We start from the raw sequence: 22,061 nt of genomic DNA, 5'->3' as shown, positions 1-22,061 counted from the left end.
AGCTCCCAAAAGAGAAACAGTGGTATATTGCAGTGTAGGCGGTCTTTCACCAATAAGCCAACAACATTGCCAGGCTCAGGGGACGCCTGCAGGGCCAGTTAACCCTTCATTCGGGTCCATCCATTCTTACCTCGAGCACTGGAAGGGGCAGAGTTAATCATCTGGGACGGTGCCGAGTGAGTAGAGCTCAGGCTTGAGGTGGAAGGGCTAGCCTGGGACGAGGATAAAACAGAGACGTTGGTGACCGAGTCTTGGTACCTGCAGTTAGGGTAAACAAGCTGCAGGAGGCAGAGAAATCATCGAGAGAGAACTGAGCGGATCGGTACATTAGATTATTTACCTGTCTCACAACACCCAGGGCAGCCTCTGTCTAGGAAACAGCTTCAGTGCAGGCCACGGCATCTGCACTCCGGACTGCGGGGCTCATTTCACCCTCCCACAAACCGAGAGCAATACTAACTGCCTGTGTTAAACAGGTCAGATAAACAATGTGCCGACTAAAATCTCACTTTCTGAAAGCAATAGTGTGATCTTGGACCACGGTATCAACTTTCACTCTGCAGCACATTCAGTGCTGTCTCTAACAGCCGCCCCTGGCTGTGCTGGAGCTGTACCTGCATGTGGTACATGTCCTCAGCCGTCTCCCCCACAGAACTGTCCGTCAGGATAACCAGGTTTCCTGTTTCGCTGGAGGTGTGGGACGACAGAGAGGAGGATGAGTGTCGGACTGAACCAAGCAAGTTCAGTGGGCTGGAATAAAAGCAGAGACAGAACAAGGGCACCATTATTTTTTGAACCTGGGTTTTAATTTGTGAAGCCTAATATTTTTCCAAGCTAGTAAGTACCCGCAGTTACCTACTGCTTTAGGTCACCTCTAGATGTCAAACACTTCTGAAAAATCAAGCTGAATAAGCCTAAACAAATCCATAAATGTGAGTAAATATGCAAGAAGTGACAATAAGGTTACATGTACGACAACATAATATGTAGGATGTAGAACTTCAGAATCCAAAGCCAGGTTAACCATCATGTCATGGATGCTGGGTGCATATTTGTCTTGTTTATAACAGAATGTTCTGAAACCACTCTCATTTTTAATGCTGAAGTATGATGAGCACCTTAAAAAAAGCATTCCAAAGGACGCCAAGGACAAGGCACGCAGGTCAAAATACAGTTTGCCTTATTGCATCTGTTGGGCCTCAGCATTACAGTTGCAGGCAACTTCGTAGCTGACAGTAAGTTAACACAGCCCAGCTGGTGTGCGGGCTGCACCCTCATCTCACTCATTGATTTTTTTTCTTTGTCACTCTGAATCACATACACAAATACATATTTTGTACATTGTACAAATCTCCCTAGTTTGCCCTATGAACTAAAAAAGGCTTTACAAAGTGATGAATTTTGAGGAAAAAAATTTTGTCACCCAGACACCAATTGTCAGCTGCCAAGTCACTATAGTATATAAGAGCTACTCAATTTGAATAGCAAAAAGAATTTCACCATCCTGCATTCATGTGCTCAAGACCAAGTTTCCACAGCTTTTTATGCCAGGCTCTAAAAACAGCTAAGCTGTGTGAAACCACCAAGAGAAATAAACACGGAAGAACAAATAAAATTTCCTAATTTCAGTGACATTCCTGTCACTGTTTTTCATGCTGGCATGGATATGTGTATTTTCAAATAAGCAATTTTGGCTGGATACAAAAACATCGTTTTGCCCTGAAAATCCCAACTTTTATCCTCAATCATTATTTCATTTTTTATAGATGGGTTTTCAGTTTGAACAAGCATCCACATTTTCAGATGTTTCTGTGAAAACCATGACATTTTTTGGTATTTCGATCAAAACACCTTGGCAGCTTTTCTTATACTTGTGTTCTGATTGATCAGAATTATAAAAAACAATGACGTGAACATTTTTTGATCCTTAAAAATGGAGTTGGGTTCTAAAACAAGCAGTAAAATTTTCCTTTAAGGACCAATTTATTTGCTGTTTGCATAACAGAAGTAGGAGAAGTTGGAACCTCCAAAGTCAGATTGAATCTGGGGATCTAAGTGGCAGACGTGTATTTCTGCCTCTACAGCAGATGTGTATGTGTAGGTGTGTAGTAGAAGTGATGGAGTAACCCCTGGAGGCATTTGGCCTTTGCTGCAAATGGGACTTCTCAACTTTTTGATTCCAATCCTCAATCAAACTTTAATAATTAGCACTGAATGAAGACAAAAGGCACTTCTGCCAAAACTCATCCTGCTCCTCCTGCAGTACTGTTAACCACTTCTTAGATCCTTGAATCTTAATGCAACAGTGTGCAAAGATCCTAGATATTTCAGGAGAAAAAACCCAGGGTACCTGTGTCGATGCACCAGCTTTATGCTCTCCGGGCTCATAGGTCCATGTGAAACCAGAACATTGCTGCGCGGTGTACTAGTGCCGGAACAGGCTGGACTCAGCTTATCCAAACCAGGTAATTCCTGCAAAGGGAACATACTTTAGCTAAGCTGGTCATGGAAATTTTTTCTTCAAGTTTTCTTGTCAGGAAAATCCTGATCTGTTTCCATGTTCTCTGCAGTTATCCTACATTTCCACAGGATAAAGCGCTTCAGTGCTTTACAACCCTATTTTCTGTTTATTTCCAATGACACTTTCTAGCCACTATTTCAGGAATTTGGGAGGAAAATGGAGGCATAGTGTGGCCCAAATTACAGACACCTACATTTTTCAAAAAAATAAATGTGGACTCAAAAATACAGATCTTGTCCTTACTCTCACAAAGGTACTGAACTCAAACTGGGAACTGTGACCTATATGAATCTCGTCTGCTTTGAAAGACAAAGGCCATATTTTAAAATTCTGGTGCTGTTATTTCTGGCCCTCCTTGCATAGGGTTCACTCCTAAGAATGGAGAAAAAAGCTTTCAAGGTAGAAGGTACCTTAGGAAAATACATACTCCAGTTGGAAAGTGAAGTGCTAACACACATATTTCAAACAATTCTTTTACATTATAGAATACGCCCTTTAGTTTGGTTGTGATCATATTCAAGGTAATGTCTAGGTATCCATAAAGACGTCACTACATACCAGAAAGAGGAGAATGCACTGCAAATTTCTGAGACCCGCCTGGCAAAGATGTCTCAAGTGTAGTTGTCACGGAATACTAATGTACAGCAGAGCACGCACGGATGACAGAGGATGACACTTGTACTTCTGGTATATAACGGGTTGTGTGAACCATGCTCCGGAGGCAGTTCCGTGACTATATAGAAACTACAGACCCATAATAGTGCATGTCCTCATCACCAGAGCTGGATGCCTAAAGTAACCATCAGGAATTTCTGTTGCTGCCTATATAAAAACACTTCTGGAGGGCCTAATCCACGTCATGCTATTCCAAATTATGGCAGTTCTTTCAAAGAGTTCAACATCTAACACTTTCTATTAATCTTTCTTCCTCTGGTCTGTAACTGAAAAATCAAGCTTTACAATTGCTTTGTGATACAACAAAGAACATACAAGTATTAAAAATCCTAGTTTACATGAAAGGCTAAGTTAACAGACTTATTGGGACTTCATTCTTGTACAAAAAATCAAGAATTCTTTTGATAATTTGGCAATCCAGTAGGTTCAGTCGATGCTGTATCAGCCCAGTTCTTTTGTGAACCTTACTGCAACTGATAGAAGTCTAATCATAACTCTGAATGATTCAAAATGGGAAAACTGACTAATCAGCTTACATGGTACAGACTGGATCGCATCATCTGGAACTGGTCTATCAGTTTCTTATGCAGGGGACGCATTTCTGGGTGTACAAATTTCTCATGGACTGCCAGACCCACTCCTAAGACATGTACCTGTTAAAAACAAAACATAACATCACAAAACCAATTAAATTGTGTCTAAGAGACAGAACAGAAGCCTGTCCCGCAGCTCCATCAATGTGCAAGAAAGTACTGTAAAATATGCCACTGTTCATTTACAAGACTGCTGATAATGAAGCAAGCCCGGGAGAGCTGGCAAGTTCATATTACTTCAACAAGTACTTTTAAGTGTGAGACAAGTACATTTATGTCATGTTGGATTACTTTTGTTATGAGATAACTGTAAAAAATTACCAGATTGATTCTCTCTCCAGAGTGAACAGCATTACATCCTCACACAGATAATTCATTGTGACAAAGAAAAGTCCTTCCACCCAGTGTCACAGAAGGGGTCAAAGTTGCCAACAGAGATTTCTAAAAGGAGTTTCTGATAATTGAGCTGAGCAGTGGCAGTGTGGCATGCATAGTCACTCTTTCTGTTGCTCATTATTTATTTTTAAAGGTCACTTTTTCAAAGGTCAAACATATATTAGTGATTGAATGAGATGATATAAGCTTTCAGATGAAAGAAAAGAGTAACGATAGCGGGCTTAAGATGTATATAATTCCCTACATGATCCAAAGTCTGTACAAACAATAACTAATTAATCTTCAAACGTCCTCTTGAGGATCGAAGGGAGATAAGCATTATCTTTATTATACAGATGGGAAATCTGAAATGCAGTTAAGTGATTTGTTGGAGAAAGAGGTCTAGTAGCTCTACTCAGACTTGGACACATTGTTTAATGGGGTATATCTTGCCAAACTTTCAGTTAAGAGGGGTGTGATTTTCTGATTTCGCTCTCATCAAAGCATCCAGCTAACTTTATCTACCAAGATGTTTCATGGAGATGCTAAGGAGAAATAAAACTGCAGATAATATAAATAGGCATTAAGTTTTCCTATGTAGCTCTGCCAAATTAATCTCAAGCCTGACCTGGCCTGTCCTGACTCTGGTTATCTTTGAAATTTACTGGGAAGACATAATTCAAAATGCCAAAAATGAACGGCAGGCTTGAAACGTGGCAAGGTGTCTATTGGATAAATAAATGGAAACAACAAAATTAATGTATTTTTATCTCAGCTTCACCTCATGTCCCATAAGGTGAATGGCTTGTTCATAAACTCCTTGGCCATTTCCCCCCTCTTTTTTGTTTAAATGTACTTTACAACCCCTGTACCACAGTTCTTTGCTTCTGAATGAATCAGTTGCATCTGTTTAGACTGACTGCTGATGAATCTAGACACTGTAGCAATGTTGTTTTGCATCTGAAAAACAGTACCTGTTCCTGCATGAGTTCCTTGAGCTGTGTGATCTTCTCTGCATCTCCAGGGTGCTTTGTGATATAATCTTTATCAAAAAAGGCCTGTAAAAAAAATAAAGAAGTGCCTTCTGCTTACTGGAAGATACTTCATCGTAACTTGCTGTCAAAGGATGAGAGGAAAATGTCCACAATCTTAGAAAAACTAAATATATTAAGCTAAAAGCAGCAGTTCAGTTTTAGTGCTAAAAGCACTCTGGGATACAAGGTAAATCTACAGTATGGTTTTAGCAACCTTGATGGTTCTGTTAAATCATGAATCTGACCCGGTTTCCCCATGTGACAGTGATGAGCAATACCACTAAGCCTTTTATCATCCGGTTATTTGAATTTTATATAGCTTTCTTCACATAACTGCCTAAAATTCAAGGAATTAAGTGAGTAAAGTGGTAACTAATGTAAAGGATGAAGATCGTTCTCTTCACGGCTCTGTAGGGAAGACATGTCCCACACCCCTGGACCGCTGCTGCCATTCTTCAGTATTTGACCCTAGACTTACCTTTTGCGATGCAGAGTTTAAGTACAGCTTGCCAAAGATTATGCCAGATAACATACTGCATATTTTAGGGTTACAGTAAATCTGAAGTTAGGCTAGGAAAGATAATGGCTGAGCAGCACAAATTAGCAGCTTTTCCTGATTACCGGCCCAATCAGTCTCAATTACTGAGTCCCACTGCCTCTATTGCAAAATGGATTTATAATGTAGGCAGTATTAAAAAAAAAAATAAATTCACTCTTTTACCTCCCAAGTCAGGATTTCAGGTAAGCCAAGTTTCATTCTTGAGAAAGCCCACTGTCAACCATACCTACTTCAATGCAGTATCTCAGCTCCACCTTTGGATCCTCCTGTTGATGTGTGGCTATGCAAGCACTGATGCAGAATAATCAAGTAGGGGTTTTAACCTCATATTTAGATAATGTGCTTGAAAATGTCTTATCTTATTAAGTCATACTCTCTTTGAAACGGAAACAGAAATAAAATTGAGAAAAGATGATACTAAATTCAGACGCAGAGTCTGGCTTACCTCCTGGTATCGTGCAATTCCCCCATTAACAGCTGCATCAATCACTCCATTCAGACACATGCTGAGAAGATTAATGTTACCATGCATTTGTTTATGCTGGTACTGGCTTATCAGTGTTCTCAGCTCCTGGTTTTTGTTCTCGACCACTTGAATGGCATTTTCCAAAGGACTGACTTCAACCTCAAAGGCAATAAAATATACTTTAATTCCATGGATACTTCACTGGGATTTATTATCTTCCTTGTAATGAAATGATACTCTAGGATTGTTCGGTGATCTCTGTTTCTGCTTTGTAGAAAATTAGCTACATTAGCAAACTTTACTGCTGGCAGTGCTATATGTCAGGTCACTGAGTTGTGATGACTTCCTTCTGTATACTGAAGACATGGCAGCAACGCAATTATTCCATCTCTTTGGCACTGTCATGTTCCCTTGCATAATTCCCCTGGTTACGTTCAGCAATTGTTTAGACTAAGTGGTGGAAAAAGGACATACTTAATCATTGGTAAACTTCATCATTTTAAAAGGCAAGATTTCAGCCATTCGGCAAGAGTTTTAAGTTGCCTATCCCATGTTCTCAGTAACATCATTTCAAACCCCAATTACAGGAACTACGAATGTTACCAGTTCTCTTCTCTCCACTTCAAACCAACGAGAGATTCCAGGCAAACTGTGAGTCAAGGTCAGAGTGGTACGTTCAATCCACAAGCTCTGCAAAGAGTAATTGAGGATGTGAGGTACACAGTGAATCACAATCACATCAGCCGTACTCTTACTACAGGTGCTAAGGGGGTGAAGTTCAGAAAAGAATACATTAATCTCCTGAGCATTAACTTACTTTGCAGAATGTCATGCTGACAGTCACTTGAACAACAAACCCAGAATTTGGTATGCTCTAAGGCAACACACTCAACATTTGTATTAAACTGTAAAGGCTGACCACCAATTCTGTCATGGGAACCAAGAGGACATTGCAGACACTTACGGCAGTAGAGAAAAAAATTCAAGCCAAACAAAAAGCCCCATCCTTGCTTCAAAACGCATTTCTCCTGGCAGTAGAAGAACTCACCTTTAAACTGGACAATGCTTTAATTATGTCAGGTGTGTAACCACTGGACTCAACAGCTACTTGTTACCAGAGTTACTACAATCAAATCAGGGTTACTTGAAAGGCTGTTATCAGCATAAAATAACAAGATGGTATTTGCCTTGATGAGATTAACACTTAAACACTGCTTATTCATTACTTCTACCTTAAATTCATTCTCCTTGTCCTTTGGTCCCTTGTGGAAAGGCCTGTCATAGCGGAATTTCCGGATGTTGTTGACTCGGTAGAAGCTCTTTATGCGATCAGGGACACGGTCCATTTGCAGCACATCTACATTGTCTGGGATGGGAGTCACTGCATAGATCTGCAAATCTGTAAATTATGTGGTCAAAGAAAGCCACGGGACATCAAAATGGAAAGCTGCCTCTACTGTGGGAAGAAACGGGATGGTGAATTCAGAAAGTCACACTCCTCGTTGTTTTCCAACACTCTTTTGCAAGTGAAACAACAGAACACTAGACTAGAACTACTAGGAGAGTGTACAGTTACAGTGCCTCACAGCCAGATTAACCAAAGAGGAAGATACTTGAGGATGCAGAGGGTATGTAGCAAGGCATCCAAATCCAAAATATCTACAGCAGGCAAAATATCCAGTTGCTATTAGTTTTAATTACAGCCAGCTGCTTCACTTGTGCAGGCACTTCAGTAGATCCCGATGTGTGTGGGTACCTATATATCTGATGTTTACCTTTGATAAATTTCACCGTAGATACTTCAGCTTTCTCTACAAAGTTGTCCTTATTTCATCAATTTGCAGTCCAGTTTAATTAAACTGGTTTAACCTCAGTGTTACAGACAAGATCTCTGCAAGCATAAACAAACCAACCAAAACACACATACAGACAATCCCTCTGTCTATGAAACTATCAGTGTTATATAGCAAAGAGGAGTGAAAAGCACGTGTTACGAAAGACAAGTGGAAACACCAACCAATTTTGGGAGATTTCACTTGCTGACAATGTCCTTATAGTTGAAGTCCTGCACAATGTCCTTGCTGTTGTCACACAAGCCAAACAGCGGTGTTCTCATTACTAAAATCTCCAAAAGTCTCTGCAGACCCATTAAATATTATGTGGTTCAGTCCTTAAACATATATAGCATTGTACTGGTCGCATCAAATCCCAGTACAGGTTACCAATGAGAAGAATGCGATTCAAAGCCTTAGGCATAAAAGACTTCAGCAGTTTAAAAGAAAGGGAGACTGCAAAAAAAACCGCAAAAAAATACTGATGTGAAAAACAAGGACAATGTACAATAACACTTTGGAATTCATATCTGTTCCCAAAAACTGTTCTCCAAGAGAAGGTATTGGGAATACTTTTAATGGCACAAAATGTGCATTATGGCAACGCTGTTGGTAAAGGTTAAAACATGGATGTGACCAAGCAGATGTGACCGAGCACAGCTATTTCCCTTACACATCGACTATGACCTGCATTATTCCCTGAATAAAAAGTGACAGTTCTCTCCGACAATGCATAGCGCAATGAATCACGTGATGTCTACTGTAGACAGGCGTATGGTTTTGTCCATATTCAGCTCTACCTAAGACACTCCACAACTGTGGTATCCAAGTTGATGACCTTTTCAATACCTTCCTCCTCTATGCTCTATCACAGTTCTTCTAATCATACTTTGCCCTTTCACTGAAGGATACACTGGGCATCACACTGCAATATAGAGTCATCTGGGTGGTTTGGATGCTGCATTGCAATGGCTTGTGGGAACTCACTCAGCATCCTCTGCTGGAAGGCTTCCAGCCTCTCATAGTCATGGCCCCGACATACATATTCTTTGTTCTGCAAGAGGGACAAGCATAAATTAGTCTCCTGAAAAGTAAGTTAAATACTATCGTCTTTTATCTCACTTTAAATTTTACTGCTTCAAAACCAAAGATAAATGACAATGTCAATGTGCTAATGTCAGAGTAAAACGTGCATTTAACACAGCTGATATATTCCTTCCTTTTTCTGTACAACGTATTTCATCAGGAAGTGATAAATAAGTAGACTTCCACTGATCTCTCAACAGAAAGATGCCTCTGATCCATACAGACGCAGCATTCAGTCCTATTGTCTTTTCTTACTTGCTTTTCAGACAACTGAAAAGGGACTATTTTTTAATTGGACTGTACTGAAATGTATCAATCAGAAGTTAGGACCAAGTCACCAGCTCAGCCGTTCTACATTGGGAAAGCGGCTGTCGAATACAATTTACGCCAGATGGATAAAAGTCCTGAGGATTCATAGAACAGAGGGAGATACATGTTTATCAATTTATCAGTTATCCTTAGAGCAAAGTCGTAACAAAGTGTTCACAAAAATAATTGTTTAATCATTGCTGTATTGTCATAGCCATACAATCCACCTCTGATCAATACATCCTCAGGAACTCCCCTGTCTATCGTGGACTAATATGGAAAAGTCTTACCAAGAATTCTCAGTGCCTACTTAGCAAATTCCCCTTCAGCTCTAAAAGCAATTTCCTCTTAACAAAAAAATTTCGTTTCTGCCAGTAATGGAAAGCTTGCATTTAGATATGCCTCTTGAGGCATCAAATCACTTGTGCAGAGTTCTTGCATGCTTTTTGAGCCCTCTCAAACTTGGAACAGCAAGATACAGGATTTCTAAAGTCCTCAGTGTCATAAAGATTGTATTCCAGTGTCTTAACTGTATTACCACAAAACACCACTTTAATTGGTGTTAATGTCTCCTGATGCTAGACCAATCAAAGCAGGCAAATTCTCTAATTTCGGTAATTTCAACTCTTGTACACTTAACAAAAACTATAAGTAGAGGGAGATGTTTCACCTTCATAAAACAAAGAAAGAATGCCAGCAAACAAGAACAGTTCCCCCCATTCTATTTCTCGCATTTAGAAGCTGCAGTATATGCAGTAATGTTTTGCTAATTGCTCTGGAAAAGGGTTCTGGCTGAGCAGTTTGTGATTTTGTAGCAAAACCAAAGAGAAAGCAGCAAACTCTGATCGTAAAATGTGGCCAAGGAGTGCAGTTATCTTTGGCTTTGCATTTCAACTTCACGGAAGAGATCTCATGTTCCAGCTGTGACATCTGTCACTCTGTATGCATCAGTCTCGGCAACCAATGAACTGGGAGAAAAACTGCATGATGAATCTTGACAGTTCAGTCTGCAATGCCCAAACTTTGCAGCTATTCTTAAATTTGGAGTGAGTCCATGTTTGAAGGTGAATCTCTGTATGACACTTACTGCATTCTCTATTTTAGTTTTTGATTGCAGCAATCCGGAATACTGTAAGCCTATAAATAAAGTTATTGTGATTCTAAAAATAATGCCCTGAAAACACCTCAAAGCTAAATTTAATCAACTCTTCAGACAGATGCCTACACAAGATCTCAGAACACAGCTTGTCAGACCTTCCTTGAACTTCTGGTAGGTGGAAAACGTGGACAGTTTAAATTTACTTATGTAGGAACACTAGAAATAGATGCAGAATTTGTAGAAACATGAACAATGACTTTTCTACACAAAGGGTCTTCAAAATCAAAGATGTAGAAAGAAGTGGTTATTTTCTATCTTAAGCTATACAGCGATAGAAAAATAAATGAGAAAAGGGCATTGAGTTTTTTGATCACTTTATATCACTGCCATATCCATTTGAAAATTTTAAATCCATGTAAATCTTTTTCTTCTCTCGAATAGCTGCCTCCAATCTCTTTACAGTGTGATCCATGCTGATGTGATTGCTAATGGGCTTAGTCTGTGCTTCGCAATGTGTATGCTGTATGGATCATTAGAGAGAGAAAGGAGGAGGATGACTTTTAATGAGATTGCTACATTAGTAATCCGCTATCAGAAGTACTGCTACCAAATATAATTGCAGAATTAACAAGGATTATAATTATGTACGCTCATGTTCTCTGTTAATGTCTCCAGACAAGTATCCATATTGTTACACCGTTTTGTGAAGAGTAAGTGCTGTGCACTGAAAACTCATGCGGTGTTAAGGATATGGGCCATGCAGGATCCAATATAAGGCTGTAGGATCCATAATATCATAAGCTAAGCTAGATTCACTGGTGCTACTTCAAATGTAGCAACGCTTATGTGCCATAATGATTTTGTTGTCGTTAATTTTCTGAAACATCTGTTTACAAAAAAATAAATTGTCAGTTTTTCTGGAGATCTTCAAGAAAGGGAAACTACTGCTTCATGCTGCAACACTTGTCATTGCCTCAGATTCCTCTGCGCGTGTGTTCTGCACACCAGTGCCGGCTGCTGCATTATGGCACTGTTCAGCCTCACCTTTGAATAACATGAAGGTACCACTTTATCCACTGGTATTTTCACCTCGATTAATTCCAACTTGCCTTTACTTCCCATCCCGTGCTTCCATTAAAGGACTGTGATTAAACACCAATCTTTAAATACTACTTAAAAAGAAATACTTAGTAATCAGAGGGAAATTTAGGAGTGCAATTTTCAAAATGTGTACCCTATGGAAAAATATGGTATGCAGTTTGGCTTTTTGTAGCTTCTTACTGTATAACTCAAGAGCGGTGCCATCTCTTGTCAAACCGTTCTTTAAAGAGAGCGCAAAAAACATGCACCTCCAGTCCTTGAAAGCATGCTTCAAGTTAGCTGGTCCTGTCAAGCTAGGTGGCATCCACTCTCAATTTTTAGACAGTTCTTACAACAGCTGTCAGATTATATTCCTTCCTTGCTCATAACCAGCAACAAGACATTATATGAACAAATACCCATTTTAAGTTTGATTCCTCATTAGGAAAAGATGATAATTTCACTTTTTAAATGGATCGCACTCCCAGCTGATCCCGTATACACCAGCAGACAATAAGCTCAAAGTAAGGGCAATGTCCGGAGAAGCTGCTAGGCTTTTTGTTGAAGAGAGAGGAAATTTTCGCTTGTAGATAGCATAAGGGAGTCATCAGTCTGGGATCAGAGTAGTTCTGTCCTGTGAGATTTTTTTTAAAGCGTGATAATTTGAGATGATGAAAATTAGTTGAGTAATGACCCAACATTGCTGCAATACAACATTTTGCTCAATATAGAAGCCGTTTGTGCTGCATGTGCAGATTGTCAAAAATACACACAGGCGTGAGTCAAATTTCTGATCTCTGTTCCCAAGAACATTCCCAATGGACGACATCCTTCAGTTCAGCCAGAAAGCTGTTTCTATTAGTGGAGGCATAAAAAAAATAAACTGAATGGCAGACATTTTATCTCCACAGCAAAAACTACTCTGAGCCTGGTCACTTTGTCATATTTTGTGTAAGTCTGGCTTACCCGCAGGAAAAATGGGAATTTCCGACCATAAAAACCAACTCTGAAAAACTCCGGTTCTAAGCGCTGCTGTTCCATAATATTATCGTAATAGGTAGCTTCCATTTTCTGCAGAGGAAAAAGATAGCTGCTATCAGACCCTTAAAGCTGCACTTAAAACATCGGAATCTCAAGACACATTAAATACCACATTATGCTTTTGCCCCCACATTTTTTTAATGAAAAGACTAAAATTCTTTTAAAGATAAAAATTATTAATTAAACCGTCTACATGGTGGAACAGCCTATGGTATCATCATACTCATGTTACATTTTTGGAAATGACACGTGAGAACTTTTCTGTTGTATCTCATTTTAAATTAAACAGGTCTTGCACGTAACTTTCTTTACATTGCAGAATTAATGGCAAAACTGAGATTAAGATCCATGTTGCCTGGCTCACAGTGTCCTATTCTCTCCTACAGCTCAAAATTTATACCACCGTCTGGAAAATGGTACCAATTCAGTTGGGTTTGCCTTAATTGAGTTGAGGGGCATGAAAAAGGATGAAACAAAATTAAATCTTCTACAGCTCTGTGCACCAGTAGGTTTAACATGGAAGAAAAAAGGGGTTTGGAAAAAATAAAAGGACTTTTCTTTAGTTCCAATTATTAGTTTTGTGGCACATGCTAGCATTTGTATCAAGAGTAGGATTTCAAGACCCCTTGCCAAACGGAATCTCAGTTGAAAGGCTCACCGGAATTTCACTACAGCAAAAAGATAGCTTTTTAAAGAGAAGCATCAGTTTGACATCATTACTTCCACTGCAGGGAACCCTAACAGCAGTTCTGACTTAGAATATTGCATCAAGGTTTTGTTCTCAGTTCCAATACACATTAACTCCTTTTCTAAAATGGAGAAGGTCCCCAAGTTACTGCAGGAGGAATAAAGGAATGTGTCGAATGATGTGAATAGCATAGAGAAAAACTTTTTAGAGTGGGGAGAAATTCAAGTCAGTTCAGGTCAACACAGATGTAGGGAACCTGAACAGAAAACAGAACACACAGAGGTGAGCGGAGAGATGAGGCAAACTGGTTACACTGATCAGCTGAGATGCTCTTCACCTGCCAATTAATAAAGAGAAAGCAAGAATAGCTAATTTACTGATGTTTTAGGAAAGAAAGTCTTGATGCATGACTTGACTAAGCCTTTAATAAGTTGATTTGCTCATCGTTCACGGTCACTTTACCTGTACACCAGGATACTGCACTATTTTAGATGTCTACAATAAACAAACGCACAACCAAGATGGTCACTCGTACTCTCTTTAGGGCCGCTTTGAAGAAAATAGGTTCTTCAGGTGTGCAGTTCATCAGACCCAGTTAGACAGATATCTATCTTCAGAATAAATTTGACTTTTAAAGAGAATTTAAACCACTGTGTATAAGAATACATCCACATAGCATAAATCTTAAATTTGCACATATGCATGCTACCCCAGGGGACAAAAGCAGGTAACTATATTCATATTCATAAAGCGCTTAAATAACAACCAGAACTTTGACTTTTTCTGATTAAAGCACAATGCTACAAATGTGCCGTGATTGCATCATGTGTTCGGTTCTACTGAAGGACCAGACTCTTGTATATTGACAAGAATGCCATAAACATTGCCTTCTCCATTCCTTCTCTCTTGTTCCTCTTATGTCAACTGACGCTCAAGCTGTCCCTGATGTTTTTGGAATTAAAATGAAACATCGATATTATTTTTTTTAAAAAAGAAAAAGGATATTTTATGCAAAAATATAGATAAATATGCAATTGCAATAGCAAGCGCAGCTCCTTTGGTTGTGCTGTGTCCACATACTCCTGGGATTTTACTGCTAGTAGACTTAGGAATTACTTCAGTGGACCTATAAAGTCATCAAAATGAATCAGTGGCAAAGAAGTCACTGTAAATGCATGGAGCTGTATAAGGAATATGATTATTTTTTAAATTCAGAATGTTCTGAGATGAGAGCAGAATTCCCTGGGGAATGACAAGGGAGTCTGCAAGGAGAGGAACTGCTGCTACTTACCCGAATCCAGCTGAGGCTCTGATAATCATAGAGACTTTCGTACTGTATGGCCAGTTCTCTGCACAGCGGGATTCCAAACTCCCAGCTCTGTGAAACCAAAGCAAATCACACTCACAGCAAACAGAATGCTATTGCCATCTCAGCTGAGAGGAATATGGAAACTCAATTTTGGGAATTCATTTGGTATGAAATGCCAGGGATTATATGTGAAAATGCAATGTGATGGAAGCACTTTCCATTAAATATCAGATTAAGTCCTTCTTCAGGATGATAAAGTTTGCATATGTTCCATTGAAATTAGACACACATACTGCTTGTTACTGACAGTCCACTCACAAGACTGGGAACTTATTTGGAGAAAGATAATACAACTAACAATTTTTCTTCTTAGATGCCCCTTCAACCTGCCCCCAGTATCTCCTTTGCTTTCGGCACTAACACTCCCTGGAGTAAGGCATTAGGGCTCAGCTCCCCAGCAAAGCACGTCCCTTCCCAGGGCTGCTGCTTCCCACTGAAAGCACCAAACTGCCAAGCAAGGGAAACACTCAAATACAGAGACAAAACATCCTCAGAACCATCCTGCATTATTGCACTGAGTGAATATCCATATTCAGGATGGAAAGCAAAACTCATTTCTTCAACTTCTGGTGAAGTCCCCACTGACTGGAAAAGGGGAAACATCTTTCCCTTTTTTAAAATGGGAATGAAGGATGAACCAGGGAACTATAGGCCAGTCAGTCTCACCTCCGTGCCTGGTAAGATTATGGAGCAGATCCTCCTGGAGGCACTGCTGAGGCAGAAGAATAACGAAGAGGTGATTGGGTACAATCAACACGGCTTCACCAAAGGCAAATTGTGCCTGACAAACCTGGTGGCCTTCTATGAGAAGGTCACAACATCAATAGACAAGGGGAGGGCAACTGACGTCATTTACCTGGACCTGAGCAAAGCCTTTGACACTGTCCCGCATGACATCCTGGTCTCCAAGCTGATAAAATATGGCTTTGATGCACTGACAATTCAGTGGATAAAGAACTGGCTTGATGGCCGCACCCAAAGAGTGGCTGTCAATGGGTCCATGTCCAAGTGCAGTCCCGTGACAAGTGCAGTCCCTCAAGGATCAGTACTGGGACCAGTCTTGTTTAACACCTTCGTCAGCAACATAGAGTGCACCCTCAGCAAGTTTGCTGACGACACCAAGCTGTGTGGGGCGGCTGACACGCTGGAGGGAAGGGATGCCATCCAGAGGGACCTTGACAGGCTGGAGATGTGGGCCCATGCCAACCTCATGAAGTTCAACAAGACCAAGTGCAAGGTCCTGCATCTCGGTTGGGGCAATCCCAAGCACCGATATAAGCTGGGCAGCGACTGGCTTGAGAGCAGCCCTGAAGAAAAAGGACTTGGGGGTGCTGGGGGACGAGAGGCTCAACATGAGCCGTCAGTGTGCACTAGCAGCCCAGAAAGCCAATCGTATCCCGGGCTGCATCAGGAGAAGTGTGGCCAGCAGGTTGAGGGAGGTGATTCTCCCCCCTCTAGTCCACTCTTGTGAGACCCCACCTGGAGTACCGCATCCAATTCTGGAGCCCCTACTACAAGAGAGATATGGACATGCTGGAATGTGTCCAGAGAAGGGCCACGAGGATGATCAGAGGGCTGGAGCACCTCTCCTATGAGGACAGACAGAGAGTTGGGGTTGTTCAGTCCGGAGAAAAGAAGGCTCTGAGGAGACCTTATGGCAGCCTTCCAGTACCTAAAGGGGGCCTACAAGAAAGCTGGGGAGGGACTTTTTAGGGTGTCGGGTAATGGTATGACTAGAGGGAATGGATTAAAACTAGAGATGGGACGATTCAGACTGGACGTTAGGAAGACGTGCTTCACCATGAGAGTGGTGAGACACTGGAGCAGGTTGCCCAGAGAGGTGGTGGAAGCCCCGTCCCTGAAAGATTTTAAGGCCAGGCTGCATGGAGCTCTGAGCAACCTGATCTAGTGAGAGGTGTCCCTGCCTATGGCAGGGGGGTTGGAACTAGATGATCTTTAAGGTCCCTTCCAACCCAAACCATTCTGTGATTCTATGAACTTATAGTCTGTGTACAATAAGTCTTTTGTAGCACACCATGCTCCTTGCCCTCAGAGTTAAGGAAGAAAGAGACTGAGTTTGGGCACACCCACACTGAGAGAAGCACTCCTGTTGCCTCACTTAGCTTTTTTGAGTGCTCATTTTACACCCTTGAACTGAACTCTTCTCTCCCATCATCTTTTACCTGCATAGACTGGAAGCCTTTTGGGGGAACGACTGTTTCTTACCATAGTTATGTAAAGGTCTCGGTTGAACCTTTATTGGATTAACTTTTATGCGTTACTGGGCTAACTTGCCAGTTGTTTTAACTGGGACCCTGTTGTAGTGAAAACAAAATTAATGTGTGAGTTAGACTATCACCTTAAGTTTTAAGAACATCAGTAGCAATATTGTAAATTATTGGTAACAGTAATTATGTAAAATATTAGCACTTAATATTGAAATAGCTTTTCTGGTTACATGTACCTTCACTTAAAAAAAGTGAATCTTTACATGGTTTGATTTAGTGTATCAGGTACTTTACAATGCTGCCCTTTATGCACACGTTTGTAGTGTCTGTTCTCTCATCCTTAATACCAGCAAAACTTTTTTCCCTGAACAGCAAAACCAGTAAGTGTAGGAGCTTTTCTATTAAAAGAGAGTATAGTTGTAAGAATTAAAAAGGCAAAAATAATGATCCTACATCTCTTTAGCTTTAGTTAATTACAAAATCTTACATAAAATCTTGCAAAGTAAAAGATTCTTTCAGAATCAATTTGGATATTCTGCTAATAGTTTGGGATGATGGGAAGCCTGAGATTTAGTTAGATAAATACAACACATACAATAGGAAATGAACTGAAAGAGCAGTTCCCTGAATACTCAGAATATTACTCAGGTTTCTGTGATCTCAAATTAAGAGGATTTTTGCTGTGGGTTATCAAAGTCCATGACATTGATACCCTGAATTGGGATCAACAGCATTAACCAGTTAAGTGTTTATATTTGCAAACACAAACCCCATTGCCTTTTTTTTTTTTTTTTTTTTTTTAAGGTTTCAACATACTTTACAGAGATACTATACGTAGATTTTCAGCCCTTAGCTGATCCGTATTTATGCGAAAGCACGGAAAAGTCTCTTCTAAAACAGCTGGCCAGGAATAAATGGCTTCTGTCACTCGGTGTGAGCAGAGTCTCACTTCCAAATGGGATGCTGTGGCTAAAGGCTACATAGTTGCTGTCTGTCTTCCCTTAAGGTCATCCTAAAGATGTCACCTTTTCACAATCCTTTTCTGATGTGAATTAAATTAACAACATGTAACCACATCTTTTTTTTTCCTCTTTATACCGGCTCTACTACATGCACCCTGATACTATTCCTGTCATCCTAACTCAGGTTTTCTCTCTTTCTTTCAGTTAAATTTCCACACAGAGAAATTCCATTGTACTAGCTGAATATTCTGTAGAGACAAGACGAGATACAGAAGTGAAGAAACACAATATACAGGTAACTTCTTAGAGAGAAGAAAAGAGTTTGCAGATATTTGAAAGGAAAAGAGAATGAATGGACATCTGAGTCACTGGGATCCTCTGTTTTAAAATCTGTGATGTTGATGAGTACCATCAGCGTAGAAATTTGATATATAATTCCATGTGCTATGCAAGTGCCACTTCCCTCTAAAGCATCATTCTTCCTCTTCTTCAAATAATTTCCTAGTCTCTCCACTGTTAATTTCTCCCATTACTGCATTCTATTTTCCTGACGTCTGATCTGTTTTCATGGTCTATATTACATCCTTCACTTGAAAAGCACATTCCTATGATACTTATTGCAGCTTTCTCCTATGGCACCAGCAACTCTCAGTTGAGTGCTGCTGACTGCACACCAGGAGGCACAGGTAGAGACCGTCAACATTTACTAATGGCAACCTTTATTTACTCACATCCCACTATGCAGATTTCTTTTAGAAATACGATTCAAATGAGGGTGCACAAAAGAAATTAGTTCAAATGTTGGGTATGGAGCACATGATCTAAAAATGAACTGCTTTGGAAATACAGATTTCCGTCTCTCACAGCACCTGACTGCTGCTAAGGAGAATACATACTGTGCTGCTGCGATGGGAGCTGGTCAGAATTTTTAGTTAATAAAATCTAGCAGTGAACTAGACAGTAAATGTTTGTGTAGTTTTCAAGCTATTGCTGTCCAGAAAGCATGATCAATTGGGTTCAAACTGTTCCATTCACAGTCTTCAACTATAAAACCCCGAGTTTTAACAGACAAAATAATAACTGCAAGTTTTAAAAAAATAAAATCTTCATTTAGAGTTATGCACTTGCACACACTGCTGACTGAGCCGCAAACCAAAGCACAGCAGAAGCCAGTAGGAAGGAGCACATGACTGGAGTGAAGGCTAAAAGCACTTTGGAACACCTTGTTCTGTCCCAGCACAGGGCTGCTACCAACACTATCAAGAATGGAAGTTACTCAATTCTGCACCGCGCTGCGGCACTTCAGGCCTGCCATGGGCCGTGCCAGCACTCCTTGCGCTCCACCGGCACACCCCTTGTGTCAAACTCACAAGACGGTCTTGTGGCCATAGTTTTCCCGCGTTCCTGTGCTGAGAAAATTCTTCCATTAAGAAATGCAGAATTTTTACACCCTTTTCATGGTGCTTTGACCCCCTTACAAGAGCAGCGTGAGAAACTTAACTCTAGAAATGCAACTGAAGGACACGGAGCAACAAATTGCACTCTTCAGGACCTGAGGAGGGACTGTCTTAGGGTAGTGCAGAAAGAAACGATCAGACACAAATTGAGGGAGGTGAGTTTCTTCCATTCCCTGAGCCGTTCCCCTCTTAAACAGCTGTGGAAAGAGTGCTGAAAAGCAGCAGGAGGATTTGGCTTCTCAGCATCTTTCACTTCCATGGTTTGAGTGACATATACACTGCTTAAGTGGATTATTTAGTCATTCAGCTACCGTTTATAACAAAGGAGGATTAAAACACAAAGTCAAGTAACTCCAAAAACATCCAGTGGGGATAACCTCAAGAGGTTAACACTCTATAATCCGTTAGGAGTTTTACAGCAAAATTATATCTGTCAAGTTTTTACTCCCCTTTAGTGCATATATGGCCTGGTTTTGTCAAAAATACAGGCTCACTTGTATTACATAGTCTCTGTATCACCTTTGTCCAGTCACACAGCACAGTGCTGCAATATTTGCACAAGTTAGTAATTTTTTTTTTTTAAAGTCCAGTCTGAAAAACCCTGAAAATTTCTGAAACTGAAAAGACAACCATATGCAGTATTATTACAAAAGAACAATTCCGGTCAAAAAACCCAACTCTTCTTAATTAATCACTTCCTCATAAGTAGGCCATTTCTTCCTACACACAGGAATCTGACTTCCTTTTGCAGGTTCTGTAGATAATGTCTCTGCCAGATTGCAACTTTATATTATCAGGGCTAGGAAAGAATTATCTGGAAAGGCAAACCCATACGAACCGAATCGCATTTGTATTTAATGCCACTGACACTGCCATCACAGGCAAAACAACCCTGGGGCGCATATACAGACGTTATCTTCCAATAATACAAGCTGTAGGAATTTTTCTAGAGAAGGGAAAAAGCTGAAAATGTTCTGACAGATGATAATCACTTTTCAGGTTCACCTCTGAAATGTTCCCAAAATGCCATGACACAAGGGACTAACACCTACGTCTGCAGTAATTTAAAAAAAAAAATAAATTAGGAAAACATACCGAATATGTGAAATTGAAATGTACTGATTTTTTCTTGTGCAATGGATGGATCTGCACTTTAATTGAAAGCTACTTTAAAACAGCAGTGACGCTGAAAAGAATTAAATCTTTTTTTTTAATAAAGGAACTCCTGCAGTGCATTGCCTGCCATTTACTTCTGCGGGTTAGAAACAAAACAAGTCCTTAAGTGAGTCATAACACAGCATTCCAGAGATAAATACAAAATGCAATCCCGCCCCCCAAAACTAAGGAACCAGCATTCATAGAGCTCTCTGCCATATCGGGTGTTTCAAAGTTTGGTTTAAAGGTATAAAAAAGTTTTGGTGTTTTTCCTGTTGGCCTACCTAAACTAGATCCAAACGTTAATGCAGAATGAAATACCCATATCCATATTGTCATCTGTTTTTTCGTCCAGAGAACCCAGAAGCAATTTATCAAGTTATAAAAACTTTTGATATAAATTTACTTCCAGACTACTGAATTGAGATGACAGGCTTGCAAGCCCTAAGTAAGTCAGGAAAAGGGAAGGAAGCTGCTGGAAGAGAGAAGAAGTTGGCATACCTTCCCTTTGTTGAAGTAATGGATAATCTTACGGCACAGACCTTCCTTACGTTGCCACTCTGACTGAGAAGGATAATGCAGGAACTCTCTCAGAGGTCTGTCCTCCCACTGAAGCAACTCACAGTACAAAAGCAAAGTAAATGCAGCCTCTGTTGGAAATGCAATTATTGAACACTGAATCAATGACGACAAATAAATACATCCAATAGGTCACTAGATCTGTTTCTTAAGCAGTCTGGAATTTCTGATTTACAATTTGAGAAAAAATTCTGAAGTCTTAGATGATCATTCAATTATTCAATTACTTAAAATAGCAGCACAAAGCTGTTTCCTATGAACCCGATTTTTAGGTACAAATCTGTCAAGTTTCTTTGTACTAGCTACTTAACATAAATGCACAGTCAGGTATTCAGATATGTAACTACATTTGGGGCCTGCAGCTGTAAACAGCGCGTGGACAACACAGAATTAGAGTTTATACAGTTTCTATGTGCTCCCTAAACACTAAAATGCAAGGATATATGGCAGATAATAATGTAACGGTAGTTTTGTGGTTTTAATCTTTCTCTAATTTTGATTCCTCTGTTGTGATTTTTTTGGTCAATCTTCCTCATAGAACACTGTAATGTAAAATTCGGGGTCTAACAGAATAGTTGCGTGGTTGCGTGGGCACAGACATACATCATTTAACTTGAGGGAACGGGCTGGACCTCTGTTCTTATCTTCCCAACTGCCATAAATTAGTCAGACAATTTTTTTTCAAAAGAATGAATCAGGTGTTGGAGTATAACATCAGGAGAGTCACAAACTTTCCCCAGGATTGCAAACAGACCGCGTATGACATCTTTCTAACCTGTATAGTTCTCAGCCTGTAAGTGCATGTCACACAGCTTGTGGATATAGCGGATGTACATCTCTTCCTTGTTAATTTCGGATTTATAGAAATTCTGTGAAGTTAAAAAGAGAGTTGTTGTTGTTATTCTTATTGAGACTTCCTTCATTCAAGACAATCTGCAGCATCTGTGTACGTA

General features: G+C 40.1%; 1 protein-coding gene across 23 annotated transcripts in view; it reads right to left on the bottom strand.

Annotated features, from left to right (window-relative positions):
- Window positions 1–22,061, bottom strand: part of DOCK3 (dedicator of cytokinesis 3) — a 220,321-nt gene that overhangs the window by 13,101 nt on the left and 185,159 nt on the right. For 12 of the 23 annotated variants that reach the window (XM_074603250.1, XM_074603258.1, XM_074603251.1 and 9 more), the window contains 13 exons: window positions 21,884–21,977; window positions 21,031–21,179; window positions 14,650–14,736; window positions 12,596–12,700; window positions 8,968–9,109; window positions 7,456–7,622; window positions 6,827–6,913; window positions 6,203–6,382; window positions 5,139–5,222; window positions 3,733–3,849; window positions 2,351–2,472; window positions 615–750; window positions 131–278 (listed from right to left, as the gene is read on the bottom strand). In XM_074603250.1, coding sequence (XP_074459351.1) covers window positions 131–278; window positions 615–750; window positions 2,351–2,472; window positions 3,733–3,849; window positions 5,139–5,222; window positions 6,203–6,382; window positions 6,827–6,913; window positions 7,456–7,622; window positions 8,968–9,109; window positions 12,596–12,700; window positions 14,650–14,736; window positions 21,031–21,179; window positions 21,884–21,977 — 1,618 coding nt within the window. The remainder of the gene's footprint in view (window positions 1–130; window positions 279–614; window positions 751–2,350; window positions 2,473–3,732; window positions 3,850–5,138; window positions 5,223–6,202; window positions 6,383–6,826; window positions 6,914–7,455; window positions 7,623–8,967; window positions 9,110–12,595; window positions 12,701–14,649; window positions 14,737–21,030; window positions 21,180–21,883; window positions 21,978–22,061) is intronic. The other 11 variants (XM_074603255.1, XM_074603263.1, XM_074603257.1 and 8 more) reach the window with 1 other exon arrangement.

The sequence above is a fragment of the Larus michahellis genome, chromosome 10, assembly GCF_964199755.1.
Source record: "Larus michahellis chromosome 10, bLarMic1.1, whole genome shotgun sequence".
Taxonomy (NCBI): domain Eukaryota; kingdom Metazoa; phylum Chordata; class Aves; order Charadriiformes; family Laridae; genus Larus; species Larus michahellis.
Note: the sequence above shows the minus strand (reverse complement) of the source record. Positions and strands in the feature narration are given on the sequence as shown.